The sequence below is a fragment of the Oreochromis niloticus genome, linkage group LG20 (assembly GCF_001858045.2).
Source record: "Oreochromis niloticus isolate F11D_XX linkage group LG20, O_niloticus_UMD_NMBU, whole genome shotgun sequence".
Lineage (NCBI taxonomy): Eukaryota > Metazoa > Chordata > Actinopteri > Cichliformes > Cichlidae > Oreochromis > Oreochromis niloticus.
In genome coordinates this window covers 32,679,737-32,697,702 of record NC_031984.2, presented here as the reverse complement: position 1 = coordinate 32,697,702, position 17,966 = coordinate 32,679,737, and the positions used below count along the sequence as shown (strand labels likewise).

Here is a 17,966-nt window from a genome sequence, read left to right as displayed (position 1 = left end):
GCTACGAGTTTAAAGTTTTACTGCCATGTCATGACAGTCGGGGTTGACAGTCTTGACTTTCCCAGGTTCCAGTTGAAAATTATAACTCTAAAGTCTGTATTTTGAATTCCCACTTCAAGAGGTACTCGGCATAGTAATGGCAAGTAACCCTCTGTTGTTCACACGATATCTGAAGCTTTAAATGTGAGGTTTCAGGTAATATTCCTGTGCTGGTGCTTTCATCAAACAACAGACCATTGTGACTTTATACTCTAATACATTAAATTACACCAACTTTGACTGAGATGCAAAAAGACTCAGTTAAACAAATTAGTCATCTTGCACAACTCATATTTATTTGCTATCCAGTTCTGTTCATCTGATGTTTATAGAGCACCTAGATTTTAAAAAAAAATCTATAAAAATTCTTAAACCTATTAAGATCCTCTTTTAGTACAGAAGCTCGACTGTGCTAAACTAACTCTAGAACTGTGAGCTGCTTTCAGAGTCATAGCTACAAAATCTTAAATGGGACTTTTGGATTTGGATTATTACAGTCTAGTTCTTAAATAATAGGATGTAGTGATGGAATTTCAAATCTTATTTATCATTCTAAAATGCATTATTATATTTATGTAATACTGCATTACATTACATTACAGTTTAAGAACTGTTTATTTTATTTACTTGAGAAATCAGAGCTTTAGTTTACAGTTTCAGAATGTATTAGGACAAAATGAAGCTAAAGTGTTATTCAACACTCCTTTAAGGTGAAATTACACAATAATAAATTACATATTTATATTTTTTTTGTTGCTGAAGCTATCGTGGATTCTCAGTTTACAAATCAAGAATTGGAGTGTCATAGATTTAAATTTAATGAACGTTAAATTTATCATTTACAATTAGACACAAAGTGATCAGATCTTTTGTTCTCCGGATTTAGACTTCTAGAATGTCAAGTTATAGATCTAGTATGTGAAGTTAAAGTGGCGACATTTGCTTGATAAAGAAAAATTTTATTGTGGTGGAGAGAAAATGTATTTACCAAACATAAATGGCTTAATATAGAGAATTGATTTGGCGCATAATGGAAAATGTAAGATCCCATAGCTTTTGACTTTCAGGATACAGTATCCCTGACTCTCCTGCATCAATTTAAACGTCAGCATTGTGATAGAAAAATTCATTGTAATATCTTCAAAGACAATAAAGTAACAACACTTCAAAACAAACAAAATTGCCACTCTCTGTGGGTAACACTACTGTGTGGTATAACAAGTGAAATTTGTTAGAATGCCCTCCTGTTCTCAAAATCTCCTGGAATTCATTTTAAGCACCCAATTTATTCTTCTCCCTCCCACGCTTAAAATTCATGTGTCTGCATCTTCGCATCACACTGTAACAGGCCTCTCCCGGCAACAGATAAGACAGCAAAATCTTGGCCAACAGTCATAAAGCTGGGCATTGCTGGTGGTGCCTGGATGTCGCCACGACAGCAGTAAAGCAGCAGCCTTGTTGCTGACATGTCTGTATTTTCCGAGACTGTGCAGCTAATTCTGACCCAGCTATCATAAAGCGGAGTTGGAATGCAACCTTTGGTCGACAGTGCTGGCTTAAGCAACTAACAGGGGAACACACCCTGCTTATATACACAAAATTAAGAATTCATGCAAGCATATAGGGGAGACCGGGGATAGTTGTAACATTTTTGACATTTCTGTCTGTAAATTGGAGCTCTTTTAAGGTAGTGGATTGAAAATTTAATGCAAAGTATTTACATGTCTCTGCTATTAAATAGTGCAGCTATTTTCTCTGCAGCACAATTACCCATTGCATGGTATGGTCTCAAACACAAAGAGTGAAATGTTACAATTAACCCCATAGTCTGGGTTAGTTGTAACATATCCTGGGGTGAAATGTAACACAATGAAATAAGGGTACTGACAAAACATTAACATGTAATCTTTTTTATTCAACACATGAATGCACATAGAGCCATTTATGTAGCTCTGTGTGTGACAGAATGCAGAAATCTAGCTTTTGAACATATTCCAACCCCCCAAAAAAGACAAATGATGGAATTTTCTGCAACTGAATATTTCATTAATTTTGGTTGGTCTTCCTTGAGTTTGGCCTCATTGGCTCAGTGGGCATTATAACCTACAACTCTTGCACCAACTTTTGAACATAACAATGAAGCTGAAAAAATGTAGTTGTGCACCAGCATCGCAATTCCATTACTTTTTATCATGGCTTACCTTGGTGTGGTTTGCAAAGTGCTTCAGAAAGATGAGGAAATCTGTTTCTTGCACCCATCCTGATTTATTTCCACTACCAATACTTCCTACTGGTCCATCTCTGACACAGTGGTCTGCATAATGTATGTGTGGGAACACAAACAGTGGAGGAATTGTGTTGCCAATGGCATTAACCACAAAGGCGACCAGTGAAACTCTCTCTGCTGATGTCGTTGCCCCAACTTGTTTAATATAAGTTAAAGTAATAGTGTGGTAAGTTGTAACATCTGCATTATTGTTACAACTAACCCAGACTGTTGCTGTTACAACTGACCCAGACTCCTATAGCCATGAACTAGCTAACATTACAGCCAACGGCTAAAACATTAGCACTAAAGACCTACACAGAATATATCCCCATAGACATACAAATAACATAATTTAAGTTTGATGAGTTTAACTGCAAAGCAGATAATACTATTAGAAATTGAAATAAAGTAGAAAAACTTACTTTTTGGCATACAAATTACTTTTTTTCATGTTAAATTCTCTGTGTTTGACAAAATGTGCTGATTTTTCACATGTGATAGAAGAACTGAATTCGGCATGCACAGGATGAATCACATCATTTGAAACTTAGCCCTGATTGGAGAAATTGGAAGTGTTACAACTGACCCACGTTACAACTATCCCCGGTCTCCCCTACATGAAACTATACAGTAAAACCTAATCACCAGTGGCACATAGAAGGCAAGCAGTATTATTAGAAATGCACAATGACGGTGGACCAGGGATCTGAATCAAGAGAAAGTTACCTGATAGTTTTAAAGTCCATGTATTTAGAAGTTAGCATCGGAAGCATGAAATGTCAAAGCATTTTTAGAATTGAAAAAGTTAAATAAAAAAATAAATAAAAAGCAATCATAAAACATATGATATGGTTAACAATTATCAACTTTGCCCTTTGGATGAAAGACTGTTGTGATTTCAGTCTGGGAAAAATTTAAAATAAACATTAACCTGACTTTCTGTTGCAAGTCCATATGAATGAAGTTCACATGAGCTGGTAGAAATAAATTAAGTTATGGATTATTAAAACTAGAACAATCCACAGATACACATTTATGTGTGCATTTATAAAGATCATAAGAAATAATCAAAGCAATATAGCTGTAAACCAACACTCCGTTTTCTGACACCTTTTATAATGAGCAATTCACTGCACTGGTGATCCAGCTTATGTGTTGAATATGGTTCTCTGTTGGCACTGCGTTGGCAGACAGTAGGGAGCTATGTACAGGCTCTTTTACCTGCAGAGAATGTCTCTTGCCAGATGGAGGCAGTGTCTAAAGTATGTGGTACAATTAGTCTTTGGGATGCTGTTCCTCGGGTTTCTGTGGCTCTTCAGGTATGGCAGGCCTGGAGAAGAGCTGAGGGGAAAAAGTGTTAAAAACAATGAAGTGTCCACTGAAGCCACTGTCTGTGCTTTTCATGCTGTATTTTTGTGTTTGTTTTTCTTTTTTTCTTTCTTCCATTGTTGGTTGGTTCCTGTCTCTGTTCCAGTCTACTTTTAGCCAATCAGCCTACACACAGTTTTTCATGATGTTGGGTTTTTAGAGGACTGCACAGGAGCATGTTTGTGTCTGCATAGGCCCACCGTAGACCAATACCTGCACAAATACACACAACTGCCTAAAACAAGTATTGCAAGACAGTAGAAAAATTAACATGTATACCTAAAATGTGGAGTGTTCTTTGCTAAAAGTAAATCTTGCAATGTGGTATAAAATCCCTGACCATAAAATGCCTCTTGGCAGTTATCTGGACAGTTAATTTACAAAATGTTTCAAAACGACTTTCCTTTTGATGGTCATTATAACAATAAAAGGAAAAAAATAAAGTCAAATCAGATTAAAACAGCTTAAATTGTGCTTAACTTGCCACAAGACTTCCCAATTTGTGCTTCTATTAACAGTTTTACTAACACTTACTTTACAAACACTACTTTATTAATATGGACCACAGCCTGAAATACTGACCCAAAAATTGATGTTTATAAAAAAGTATTGAGATTGACTGTTGAAATAGCTGGAAATAATAATGGTAAGAAATAAAAGTAATGGCTAACAGGTTGAGCTGCGACTAAAAATAATACATCTGTAAGTAGTAACACTTTTATTAAGTAGCTAAAATAGAGTAGGTTCAATTATTTTAATTAAATGTTTTAGTTGGTGAACAGTTTCGTCAATATGATTGATAGTTAAAAGTGTTGAAAACATTTTCAACATATTCACCTACATGAATAAAATTGGAGTGATGCTGAGCTTGTACAATAAAGATTCATTCAAAAATCATTCTATTCATCAGATTTTTAAAATTTGAATCAGTTTTATTAAACTTAACAGATTCCAAAGAGCATTGAAGAAAAAACCCGAAAACAATTCTTAACAAAATTATAACAGTTCCTTACATATTAACAAAATACAGATAATAAATTTAGATAATAATGTTTACAACAATTTCACACTTTGTTTTGTCTTCGATTTTTGAAGAAAAAAAAAATTGCACTTTCATTAAGATCAAATTTTAGAGCAGTAAAATGGTAAAAATTCTGATATGTCGTCATGTCAGAATTAAAATGACTGCTCCTGGTTTTCAAATAACTCTTGCAGGATGCATTTTATCTCTTCTGTTTCTTGTAAAAATAAATCTACCATAATCTAAGCATCACCACTGAGACACATACAGCACAAAAGCCATTCTACATGGAGAACAGTGGGTCATAACTGGCTGGTTTTAGTGTCTACAATGACTTTTAACAGTCGTTATCTCAACACAAATAATGTGCCTATAAAAGTTAATTATCTACAAGGGAATGAGACATGCTAAACAGCCATAAAGGCATTTTCTGGATTTCTTTCTTGCAGTGACAACAACATGAAAACATGTTCTTGGAAACCTCATAGAAAACTGTGACATTTTATCACATTAGTGACAGTAAGGAACATGAATGAAACTGTTATGAGGAGTCTTTGCTATGACCCTTAGGTTTTAAACTTTAGAAGCATTAATAGCTATATGAATAATTGCATATAAATTGTGCCAGGTGTTTCTCACCTATAGAAGAAGTGGAACTCGACACCCGAGAAACAAAGTCTGGAGCTTTTTTTAAGCAATAAAAAATATGATCTTGTCCAAAACTAACCAAGGTTTTTTGTGCATAACCATTAACAACAAACTTTGCTTTCCCTTCTGACGATTTCATACTGAAGCAACGAATGACCCACACGAAGTTGTATGGAAGTCATAAAAAAGGGGGCTATAGGAGTTATAGCTCATAAAATCCCACGCAATCATCCTTGCATTGGTTTGCTGTGCACTGTGTAGATTATTGCCAAAAACAGCAATATCTTTTAGCAATAGGTAGTAGTTGTTGTCCCTCTGAGGAAATGAAGTTGCTAGATATGAGTTTAGAAAAGCCAGGGCCAGTCCAGAGTCTTTGGAAAGCTCACATGTATCCTTCAAAAATGCAGTCCAGGAGAGCCATTTATGCTTCCATTACATAGCCAGTGTGTTACAATATATAATATAGAAAATACATTAGATGTCCTTAGAATGAAATTGTGCAGCCCCTTTTGATAACAGTGGGATGACAGTATCTGTCTGGTTATGACCTACTATGTTGGCCCACCACAGCTTCAGAGTTGTTAAGGAGAAGTTTCAGAATGGTGGGATGACCTCACTGATCAATCAAGTCGGGTCAGTATTGCCCTTGTGGCAGAGCTTGTTCATGCTTGAGACAGAGCACACCAGGAATTCTGTGGAGCCAAGGAGGTCGGAGTAAATGGAAAATCCTCATATTTAATGTCCACGTGTCCTGAGGCTGTGCTGTCCAACTGAGAAGCAGTCTACAGGAATAAAAGACATTCAAAAAATTACTAAACCTTTTTTTGTTTTTTACAAAATGAGCATCATATTTTGCTCAAAATTACCTGAAACTAGCCATTTTATGCACAAACCTATCAACAAAGTGTTTGGTGAGGTCTTACAAGGGCAGTCAATGACAGTTTTCCCATAGATTTCTATACAACCAGATGTGTATTTGCATCCAGAGAAGTCGCCCTCTGCTGACCATTGGAATGATTGTAGGTTGAAAGCATTGTGTTCACTTTTACCCAGAAATTTCACCTATCTTTATATGCTACTGCATGTCAAAAAATGTCAACATTGTCAACGTTTCTGTATTTAGTAACTTCATTAAAAAAGGCAAAGTTTCATATATTTCAGCCTTTGTTTTAAATTTTGATGATTAAAGCTGTTCAAAAATCAGAAACACAGTATCTCAAATTACCAGAATATTTCAGAAGATCAATCAAAAAAGGATTTACACCAAAAATTACAGAAATATTCAACCTCTGTAACATATGTTCATTTATGTACCCAGTGGTTGAGGCTCCTTTCCTATGGCTTACTGCATCAGTGCATTGTGGAAAAGAGGCGATCAGCTTGTGGAATTGCTCAGATATTAATTAAGCCCAGACTGCTTTGGGAGCAGCCATCTTTACTTTTGAATTTTGCTTTTGGTATTCGTCTTCCTCTTGACAATACCAGTGATTTGTGGTTAATGTCAGGGGAGTTGGTTGGCCAATTGAGCACAGGCAAACAAACCATTGGGAAATAGTTTTGGCACTGTGGGCAGGTGCTGATTCCTTGTGGAAAAGGAAAGTGGAATCTCCGTAAAACTTCTGCAGTGTCTGCAGATGGGACATGTTCGAAAGCAAGTGTCTAAAATCTCGTGGCTGTATCCAATTTCAGCCAACAACCAACATCAACCAACAAATCAAGAAAGACTGAAAACTTCACATTGCACTTTAAACACCATCAGTTCTTCGGCATGTCACTCTTTTTATGAGCTGTAAGCGGTATTCATCGAAAGTAAAACAAAAAAGGATTCACTTATTTCACTTTATATAAAATGAGTATGGAATATATAAACCTTACATGTTTAAATGACTACTAAACAAACTAATGTACCATAATCACCATAATATTATTTTTCTAAAGAAAAATACTAGTAAATTCTATGGATGTAACTGGCTAGCTGACTGATTGGACTGGGTAGTGCTAGTATCCCTGGAAGTAACGATGTTAGTCAATTGCAGACATGCTCTTTCCACCCCTTTAAATTTATTGATTGAAATCTAATGTATTAATTTAATGTTTCTTTAAGCAATCTAGACATAACATTTCCTTAAGGTAACTGAATGAATGGAGTCCTATCGATGAATGCATGTGATTATAGCACATTAGGCTCTATATCCACTTCATTGACAAGATGATTCGGAACCAGTGGATTAAACTGCAAACAGAAATCTGTGGACGTTTGGGAGTAGAAAAGCAAGCAAAATTCTTCAGATTTTCAACATTTATACATTCACCACCTGGAATTTTTAATTACCTCTTCTTTCACATCTCTTTTTGTGAGTATGACAGAGCTTAACGTCTTAAACATGGTTCCTACAATCACTTTTGCACCATTGCTCTTATTGAAATGGTTTTTGCATGTCTGAATCAAACTGGAAAGAGCATTTTCATAAAGGTCAGACATTTCTGAAGGACTTTTAACAGCTTGAGAAATTCCAAATATTGACAAGCCATTGGCAGAGGGATATGGGAGAGACATCTAGACAGATATTTTTCACAGATGCTTCAGCAAATTTAATGTGCCACTTACTAGCCACAAGCAAGGAGAGTTTAAAAAGAAAAAAATAGAGGCATTAAAAAAACACAAAAGAATAGGCAAAACTAAAATCTGTTGAGCAGTTGTTTAAATAATTGCTGCTCAATTTAGTCTCTACATAGTCAAACAGAATTTGCATGGAAAACCTTTTACCTGAGTGGCAGATGTTACAGTCTGTCCAGCATAGGGTGACGGGGCCATGTTGGGTTCACTCTTAATAGTGGAAGCGTGCTCTGAGACTGACAGGGAGGTTGGGGAGCCGGCGTCGGAAGTGATAGATCCTGGAGAATCAGCATGACGATAAAATGAGCTATGATTATGTTAATACACTGAGATGCTTTTCAGAATGGATGGCAGATTCTGGAAAACTTTTAACCCAGAAAGGGTTAGAGAAGGCACATTCTCAAACAATTCTGGCATAATCTTTTTGTTTTTCTTGTTTATTTCATTTCTTGTTAGTAGCTACTCACATGACTGACACTGCTTTCATTAACCAGCTTTTTCTCCTACATAACATCCTTCATATTTTAGTGTCTGTTTGACCTACCTGTGGATGTTTTATTCTTGGGCATCTTGGGTTTCCGCTTCCTTGTCTGAATGCTCTCTTTCTTCATTGCGAGAGGTCTGGGCACCTGGAAGGAATACAGCAACACAAATAAGTTGAGTCTACCTCCCAGGCCCTAATACAACAGAGGCTACAGTGTCATGACAACCCATGCAACTTCTCCTCCCACACTCTGATAACAGCGACCACAGTGCCCTTGGAGAGGTTTTACGCTGTGCAAATAATGAGCTGCTCCCTGCTGGAGCAAGAAGCTTGCTAAAAGAGCCTTTTAGCATGGCCTACCCCATGTAGCTTCATGTAGAGGCCACAGGCATTACAGACAGGTTCTCCCTCAGCGTTGCGTCTCCACAGGGTGGTGGTGCTGGTGTGGCAGTTAGTGCAGCACAGGCCGGCCCGGCGTGATGTGGTCTGCTGCAGGAGGACATATTTGAATGGTGAATTAGCAACTGTCTGAAATCACACATCACATCTTGAAGTAGGGTTTGAGAAATCGGCGTTAAGCTGTTCCCTCAACTTTTCCAAAGAATTGCAGGATGCTGATATGTTTGGTATAACAATGATGAATGCCCCCAGGCCCATGCAAAAGAGAAAATAATAACTCATTAGCTGGGCTACATGTAAAGGCAACATAAATAATTCTTTCAAGTGTGAATATCTGTTTGGTTTGGGGAGAAACAAAAGCAGCAGCAGAAAATCATGTTGCTAAGCAGAAACTTGTCTAAAAACAGCTCGAATCAAGGGCAAGGTCAGCACAGGACAAATAAAAAACAGAAAAAAAAGACTTGTTGTGGAAATAGTTTGTTGGGGAGCTGACAGTCACAGTTGCTCTGGAGCTGGAAGTTCCTGGGAAATACAAAGCCCTTGAAGCCTCCATGCACTAACATTGCCATTCACATTTTCTGAATTATTTCTAATCAATATCTCCTTTAAAACGAGAAACAAGATATATAAGATCTACCAAAGAATCTGGGCATAAAGACCTAAGTCACATGATAAAAATAAAGTGTTTAATAAGTGTCTTATTGAAGATTTAATACTTGACAGTGATGCGTTTTTGCTTATTTTGCTGATTATCAGTAATTCATTTCAACATTTAACTTTATACACTAATAACAATATAACTTGGCCATTTAAGGAAAGCATGGGTGTTATCTGAATCCCTGCTTAGCTGCTTCAGTCGTCCCCTGTTTTCTCCTCATTGTTATCAAGTCTTTGCTTATTTTGGATTTCTTTTCATAATTGTGCATTAAGATACTTTCATTTTTATAAATGAAGTGCCACTGGAAAAACAGTTTTTAATATAATATCAGATTACAAAAACAAACTAAAAAATTTTAAAGCAAAAGTTTTCTTTTTCTTTATCCCAGCTTTCCCCAGAGTGATGACTTGTTGTATTTATATCAATATAAACGGAACATGTTTGGTTCTTTTAAACTGTAGACTGAAGAAAAACAGTCTTAACATAACTACAGGTTCAGTTTGTAACCAGCTTGTCAAAAGCCATAAAAGCCCTAATGTGCAATGTGATTTCCATTTGATGAGTAAGCCATGAGAAAGTTTCACAACAGAGTGTTTATTCACATTATATTACAGTCAAACATGGTTCCAGGCACTTAAATGATAATTGTTGCATGCAATTACCCCAGTTTGATGGAGGAGATGTTATGCCTGTTCGAAGATTTTAAGGACAAAATAATTTAAAAAAGATTTCTAGAAATGATTAATAATCACAACCTCTGGAGAAAAAAAATTGAACACAACAGCTTACAGTACTAGAAAAAAATGTATAGTTGTTTAACTTTATGATAAAAATATAAGTGTGTCAAAGATGAAATATGAATTTGCATCTTTATGCTTTTTGATTATCTGCTGGTAATGTTTTTAAGGTAGTTGAAAAATATATATTTTTTATTTCTTGTTAGAATGAATAATAATCTTTTATTTTCAAGACCGTTTTCTTCATTAATCGCTTTGATTGCTGACTCTGCTCTCCCCTTGCAACATTAAAGTGCAACACACAATCCATGTGTGTACAATCCATTGAAAAAAAATCCGGAAAGGCCCCTGCATAGTAATAGTATATGTATTTTTTAAATTATTGAATATTTGAATATTATTGAGGACAACATTTACTGATGATTTCCAATGCTATATCTGGTTGAAATACCGGAAATGATCTAATTCAACAATGACAATAAATTCAACTAAAAAAAATCGATAAATAAACAAATTGGAGTTTGTTGAATGGCAGTGTGGTTTGAAAAATGTAAATCATGAGGTAGGCTGGCTTGGTATCGCCCAAATGTGACATAGGCTACATAGTTATACTTCTATGTTTCTTCGATCTATCGGCGAGTCTTACCAGTCGTTTCTGCGGCTTGATGAGGGGCCTGTTGATGCCGTTCATCTTGTGATAGAGGCCGCAGGCGTTACACAGGTAGTGCCCGGTACCGTCTCTGCGCCACAGCGGGGTCGACACGGAGCCACAGTTGACGCACTCTCTGCCCTCTGTGGGCATGTCGTCTATCAGGTCTGAAAACAGACAGGGAAAACGCACATTAGACTGAATGCATGTACACATATACCATAACTCAGCACATTCCATGATTATTTCATGGCTGTTGGCCAGTTTATTTCATTTGAGTTTAGGACATTATTTAGGCCTAAACGTTTACATGGTACTCGTGTTCACACCCAGTTTGTCCAACGTGACCAATCTCTGACAACCTCTAACACTTCTTATCTTCGTGGTTTCACGACATTTCGGTCTCTCCGGTACCCTCAGATGAATACATTCAAAAGACTACATGCCTTTTTACAACACCTTCTTCTGAACTTTTACAGCGTACGCGGGCTTGCGTGGCGGGGTCGTGGCTACGGTCCAGTGCCTGATGAATAGCCAGGGAGGAATGTAACCCGCCACCACGCAACCCCCACCCCAGTCCGTATGATGAAGGGCGCTCAAACGCATGCGAATGAATCAAATAGAGGAATCTGTTTGGAGGGGCGAGCAATTTCACCCCCCCCCCCGCGACCTACCCCCTCCGCCATCACCTCAACCTCCACATTCATCACTCTCTGACACACTGCGGACTCCTGGCATTAATTGCTCAAATACCTAATCCCTCCATCGATAAACCAGAGAAAGAGAGACAGAAAGAGCGAGCCAGACCTGAAGTAGACCACGTCCGTCGGGACAAAGCTGTCCCGGACTCACCCTTTGAACTTGTGATTGTGCTTCTCATCATTCCGGAAGAAAAGAATTGATCACAAAATAAAGGGCGAGTAAAACTGTAAAGGAGCGCATGCGCAACGGATTTGGGCTATGTGGATCATTGCGTTTTAATTACCAAACACTTTATATGATATAAACCGAAGATTTTTCTGAAATACCAGTTATTCATATTTAAGATGACTGAGAAGAATTAATAGGTTTATGTTTTCGTAAACGGTCCAAATTAATCTTCACAGTCAGCCTAAAGATAATCATCATCTCCAATGCTTAGGGTTGGAAATAATGACATGAGAATTTGGATTTGAGATCAAAACACAAAACACCAGATTGCTTTAAAACATGACAACCCTTAAACTAAACACATATATTACATAAAAAATGCCTGCTCTTAGAAAGTGAGTTAGCAGCGTTTATAGTCATCTTTGAGTAGTAAAATGATAAAACTAGCCATGATGAGATAAATGAACTCTGTAAAATAAGTTAACGTCCCATAAGTTGAATAGCCTCATGGTTAGACTTATCCCCTTGCCTGAAAATGTTTCCTTTTTTTCAAATTAAAATAATGTATGCGTTCAAGTCCCCAAATGTTGGTTCGGTTAATGCACTTATAATAAGTAAAGTAGAAGAGATGAATCAGTTTAACCTAATCACCTAATCCCCACCCCCATATCAGGATGACAATTAAATATTCACTAACTACAGGTACACGTCATGCAGGAGTTTGAATTGTGGTAAGGACTTCAAGTTGACAGCAAGTCTATGGGTCCCACATTTCAAAATTTAGAAAGTTTCCTTTAGTTTTATTACAGTTATACAAAATATACTCTTAAGTATATATTCTGATGACAGAGGATCTCAAATTAAAACAGCCTAAATAACAATCGGCAGTGCGCTTCATTGCTATGTCATTAAACTTAAGCTCTGCCAAGTGATTATTTAATCGTTTTTGAAATATTTGAATGCAGTCTCAGAAAACATCAAAGCTTGTCTCGTCCCCGTCAATCAAATTAAAAGAAAGCAGGAAAGAAGCAAAACTGCACCAATAAATGTTTTTTATTTCTTTATAGGGCGATGGAAACTTTATTGTTAACACATTTTAACTATCAAGACTGTTCTGACCATAAACTCTGCCCAAGTATTTAAGGCCATAAAGACCGTCTAGTTTTGTTTTCCTTTGTGCACAAATTTAAATGCCTGATATGTAAAACATCCATGTCAAACCTGGGGCCTACAAAAAAGGGTCCACTAACAAATGTGTGGCCAGAGTTTATGAGGATCCTCCATTAGTTTATGAGGATATTAATACTTTACCACTAAGAATACTGCAAGAGATTCTCGTATGAACATATATGTTCAATTATCATGTTCATCTAATGAAATGATAAACCAATGTGAACTCACTGTTAAAAATTTTCTATAATAATGGGCTCTTTAATTAAACCAACAATACACTGAAGGGTTAAATTGGGTTTCATTTATCTGTCAACATTTTTAAGAGGTGTCAAACCATCAAACTCTTCTAAATCATGAACTTCAAACACTCCTGCCTCCCCGATCCAACACGTGGCCTCCAAATAAATGCTGACGGCTACACTTAGAGACGTTTCGACTGTCTGATCAAGGTGATAACCGCTATCATTGTCACGGCAGTGGCCCTTTTCACTGGGCTTTTCTCTCCCCGTGTGTATTGAAGGTCGTGATTAAAACAGGGAATTAAATTAACATTTTAATCGATCCTCTTTTAGCGACACTCTCTTCTTGATGAATGTGTCTTGTTTAAAACTAATGTGAATCACCGACACATGACACAAGCATTATGTTTACAGGCCTCTCTGTCAGCCGCTGTAATAAATAACTGCCTGGCCTTTACGACCGATAAACGAGGTTTAAAAAGAACCTCTGCCATGTTAAAAACAATAACAATTATTGTGGCAACAACAACACCGTATTCAGGAACAAAATATTCAGAATATTCACTTCTTCTTATTGATGCTGACATTTGGACATTAAGCAGCCAATAATTAGAAGACGTAAATCAAACATAGTCTGACGTGATTGTTATTATGTTCTTAATATTTGGAAGGAAAATGCAACAATTTAGCTTTAGTGTTTTCAAGCGGTAATATGATCTTGTGGCTTAAAAAAACAGAAAACATAAAAAACCCCGTTAAAAACAGATTAAAAAGCAAATTATGACAAATTATTTTATGAATAAAAAATATTTACTGTCAGTCTTTCATACTTCGTTTAAAAAAATAATTTTAAAAATTCCAGTAAATCAGAGGGAACTGGGATTTCGCAATAGTTTTAGAAACTTGATTTATGTGCTTACCCAGACTGGATCTTCTCCCTGACAGACCTCCCTGTCGGCCCTGCAGGCTGATGACCCCGCTTTCGAAATGTCCCGGCGTCCAGGAGGATGTCGCCATCTCGGGGCTCATGTAGGCGTACGGGTTGGAGTAGGAACCTCCGACCGAGCGCACCAGAGCGCCTCCGTACTGGTCCGCGCGAGCTCCGTTTCCGAGAACCAGCGGGCTCTGGTAGGTTGCATCTCGCCCGGTGTTGGTGCTCACGGGCGGGCTGTGCGAGTAGGAGAATCCATGTGAGGGATGGGGGCTGCTGGGCGTGAAGGAAGAGCCGTCTGTGCCGGCCTGGGGCCAGCCGTGATGACCAGTGAGGCCGTGAGACTGATGAGGCGAGTCGCAGGTTTGCAGGTAGGGCAGGGTGGGCAGCATGGCAGGAACCCTGGTGGAAGGGACGTAGACGGGAGAGCTGGCAGAAGGGTGGATGTAATTCCCGGTGTCATGCGTGTAATGGGACTGATTGGAAGAAAAGGCCAGGCTTTGATACATTTTTCTCTCTTTAAAATCTACTTCCTGGCGGAAAACTGGAAAAACACGATGAGGGCTTCCTTAGGCAGTCGCAGGACTGTGGAGATGTCCACAAATCTCATCCACACTCTCCTGAGGAACTTTTGTGCCTTGATGTGAATCCTGCCTTGTTACAGACAAATGTACAGAGAAAGAAGATAGCTGAAAAAATACTGGAAAAGTTTCATGGGCAACTGATCCACCCACCCAGACTGTAAGCTTTATTGCGCAAAAATAAAACCTATTTTTCCCTAATCAATGAGCCATGCCAAAAGGAAAGTTCCACAGTCCGTGTCAGACATATTTCACCTGTATCACCTTGAGACATGAAATGGATTAAAATGACATTAATGATCAAGGATATCTGCGCACTCAGAGGCGACTATCAGCAACCCCACACATCCTGAGCCTCCGTTGTTGGCTCATTAAATCAGAAACGGAAACCCAATCAAACACCACAAAAGATAGCGAGCTCCCCTTCCATATCTGCCATGCATATACTTTCTATCAATAGTAAATCAAAACACATAAAACGTTGATAATGGCTCTGCGCTGTGTACAAGAGGAACGCAGTTTCTTTCCAAGGGCTCTCAGTGTATTATCTCACCAGATAAGGACAGTCGGGTGATAAAGCAGTCCGGTCTTTTAGCAGTCAAAATCTCAGCAGAGAAGCGCTGTAGGCAAACTTTTTCCCTCCGTGCCCACGCAGACAGACGATGGAGCTCAGCCGAGCCTCTCCAAATATCTCGGTTTTAGTGCGTTAAAGTTGCTCGCAAGTGGTCGAAGATAAATGTAAGCAAAAGTAAAATGATTTTTTTCGAGGGGGAGGGGGAAGGGGAGTCCGGGATCACTGGAGCGCTCTTCTTCCTCTGCGTATATCTGGAGATAGTTACTGTCGCTGATAATTGCTGTTATGAGTGTGCGCCTATTCGCTCTCCTACTGGAAAATTTGTACGGGAGTAAAACACGTGACACGGATCGGCGATCTGAGGTAGACCTGGGTGGGAACAGCGGAGGGGAGGGAAGGAAGACGCTAAGGAGGGAGGACCCCTGGGTAGGACAGAGCAGGAGTGCTCAAACCTGAGAACTGAGGACTTCTAAAGTGTAAACTAATAGAACCCTGTTCTGTTTGATAGGACGAAGGATATGGAGGCTCCATTGGCACTTTATACACGGCAGTATTCACGATCCTGCTCGCATTTATGACATTGCCTTTACGCTTCATAGGTATTTTCTACACGGGAATTTAATGCACGACTTTTTTTCGCCTAGAAAATCATGTTTCAATGTTTTCCACATTTGAAACAAATAAAACTGTTCCCAAGGTTTCCATTTTCATATCAATTAAATCAGCTCCTCAAGGTATAAAAGTGCAGAATGAAACTGAAAGATAATCTTTTAGATTAAAACTATTACATTTACCTGTCCATTGGAAAAAGAGAAAGAACTAGAACTACAACAATAACTTACTGTACATAAAACAATCACTTTAGGCGTAGCTGGTAGCTCACAGAAACCAATGGGAATTATTGGTGATTTAAGCGTTCAATTAACCTTTGACTAAAGAAAAAAAATAGCAGGTTTAAAATACAAAATATATATAGAGAAATATAAGGAAGTTAATTCTGTTATTATTTTTATTATTTACATTTCACTACAGTAATAATAATAGTAATAATAATAATAATAATAATAATAATAATGATAAAACATGCACGAACGTTTCATTTTTAGAACATGTAGGGGGGCTAAACTGGTAAATAATATATATCAAATTAAAACAAAACCATGCAAAATCAACAATAGGTTGGGAATAACACGGGGCTAATTAAGTTAAATTCATAATGAAAATGTAACATACAGCAAAAAAAGACAAAATCATATTGTATTTGACAGCTTTTAGGTAACAGCTTTTTTCGATTTAAAAATAAAGCGTGTAAAATGAGTTAGATTTAGATTACACGTCACCTTTATACATAGCGTTGATCAAAAGTAAATATTTCCATAGGGCGTCTTTTCTTCGTCTCCTGTCTGGAAAGGCCTTAATTTGATCAGCATCTTTTCGGTCGTCTAAAAACATTAAGGGCTGGCACCGTAACAGACTCCTGTCTGGTGTCCATTAATTAATCCTTCCTCTGGTCTTCCACATCCGTCCATCTGCGCAGAGCAGCAGTGGAGTCTGTCGGTCTCCTTCCTTCCGTCTTCTAATGACAGAGCATTTGGTGTCGATTTTTGAAACATCCTCAAACTCAATGTCTGTCGCCTGCTGTGAGCATATTTTCTCATTTTACATATTTAACGAAATAAAGGATCATGGGACCATTTTAGAAGCGCAGGAAAAAGAAAGATCATTCATTCAATGTTTTATATTGAATGAATGATCTTTCTAAGATAATGTTTTCACTTTATCGGTAGTTTCAAAAGCTCATTTCCTTTAAGAAGAAATCAGATGAAAAAGAAAAGAATGGGCTCCTTGAGCAGCAGCCAAACAGCGCTCTCTTTAAATAGAGTGAGTTCTGCACAAGTAGTCTAAGCTCGGCCTCAGATCACATTCATAAGCTGGTCACGTCTTATTAAATATAACCCATCACCATTACATCATTTATTCGGTTCAGGTTTGCTGTTTAGGAAGAGGGTGATATAGATACTGTGATCAACACTGTGGGAGAGTCCTCTTCAGCTGGGGTAGGATACAGTTGATGCTGCTGCGTTTAGCTAAACGACTTCTTATATCACAGCATACATTCACTTTAATGATTGTAACATAACATAAACAACCCAAGTACCGTGAGATTATCAAATAAATGCGCTAAGAGCTAAGGAACCTCCACTTTCAGTCAAACAGCATTCCGTTGCAGGTAATTAAACGGGTTTACAGCTGACCTCAATCCAGTAAAATATGTCTGATCAAGACAGGTCCCTCCTCTCTCCTGTTTCTTCTTAGAATAGCTCCTCCTCCAAATGTATTCTCCACTACAACCACTTTTAGGTGAATTTATTGTATATGTAATTTTCATTTACCTCATCTAAGATATTATTTCATTAGTGATAAATTTTAGCCTATCTGTTGTCATCTTTATCCAATTTAGTAATTATTTCACAACTTTCAAAAACGTCTTGGCAAATAAATTGCATTAATGTAAAGAGTCAGCAATACAGTGATGAGTGTTCTTCCTCATAACAGCAATTCTCTCTAGCATGCAGGTTATCAGCATCTGGTCCCGCTCCTTTTCCTTATCGGTGTTCAAAACCGATCACATTCTGTGGGCCTCGGCTTATCTGGCTGCTTCTTGATCATACAGATGTTTCCTCAAAGACTAACATCTTCCAGTCATCT

At 37.8% G+C, this 17,966-nt stretch overlaps 1 protein-coding gene across 4 annotated transcripts; it reads right to left on the bottom strand.

Moving 5' to 3' along the window:
• Positions 1-4,592: 4,592 nt before the first annotated feature.
• On the bottom strand, positions 4,593-15,627 carry gata5 (GATA binding protein 5). Of its 4 annotated transcripts, none has more exons than XM_005462760.3 (7): positions 15,237-15,599; positions 14,092-14,756; positions 10,887-11,056; positions 8,807-8,935; positions 8,507-8,591; positions 8,113-8,240; positions 4,593-6,127 (listed from the first exon to the last, which is right to left on the bottom strand). In XM_005462760.3, the coding sequence occupies exons 2-7, from the start codon at positions 14,609-14,611 to the stop codon at positions 6,008-6,010; spliced, it is 1,152 nt and encodes a 383-aa protein (XP_005462817.1). In that variant the 5' UTR covers positions 14,612-14,756; positions 15,237-15,599; the 3' UTR covers positions 4,593-6,007. The 4 variants fall into 4 exon arrangements, with proteins under 4 accessions (XP_005462817.1, XP_005462816.1, XP_025757761.1 ...); XM_005462759.3 differs by having other exon boundaries at positions 14,092-14,752; XM_025901976.1 differs by having other exon boundaries at positions 8,807-8,932; positions 14,092-15,627.
• Positions 15,628-17,966: the final 2,339 nt, after the last annotated feature.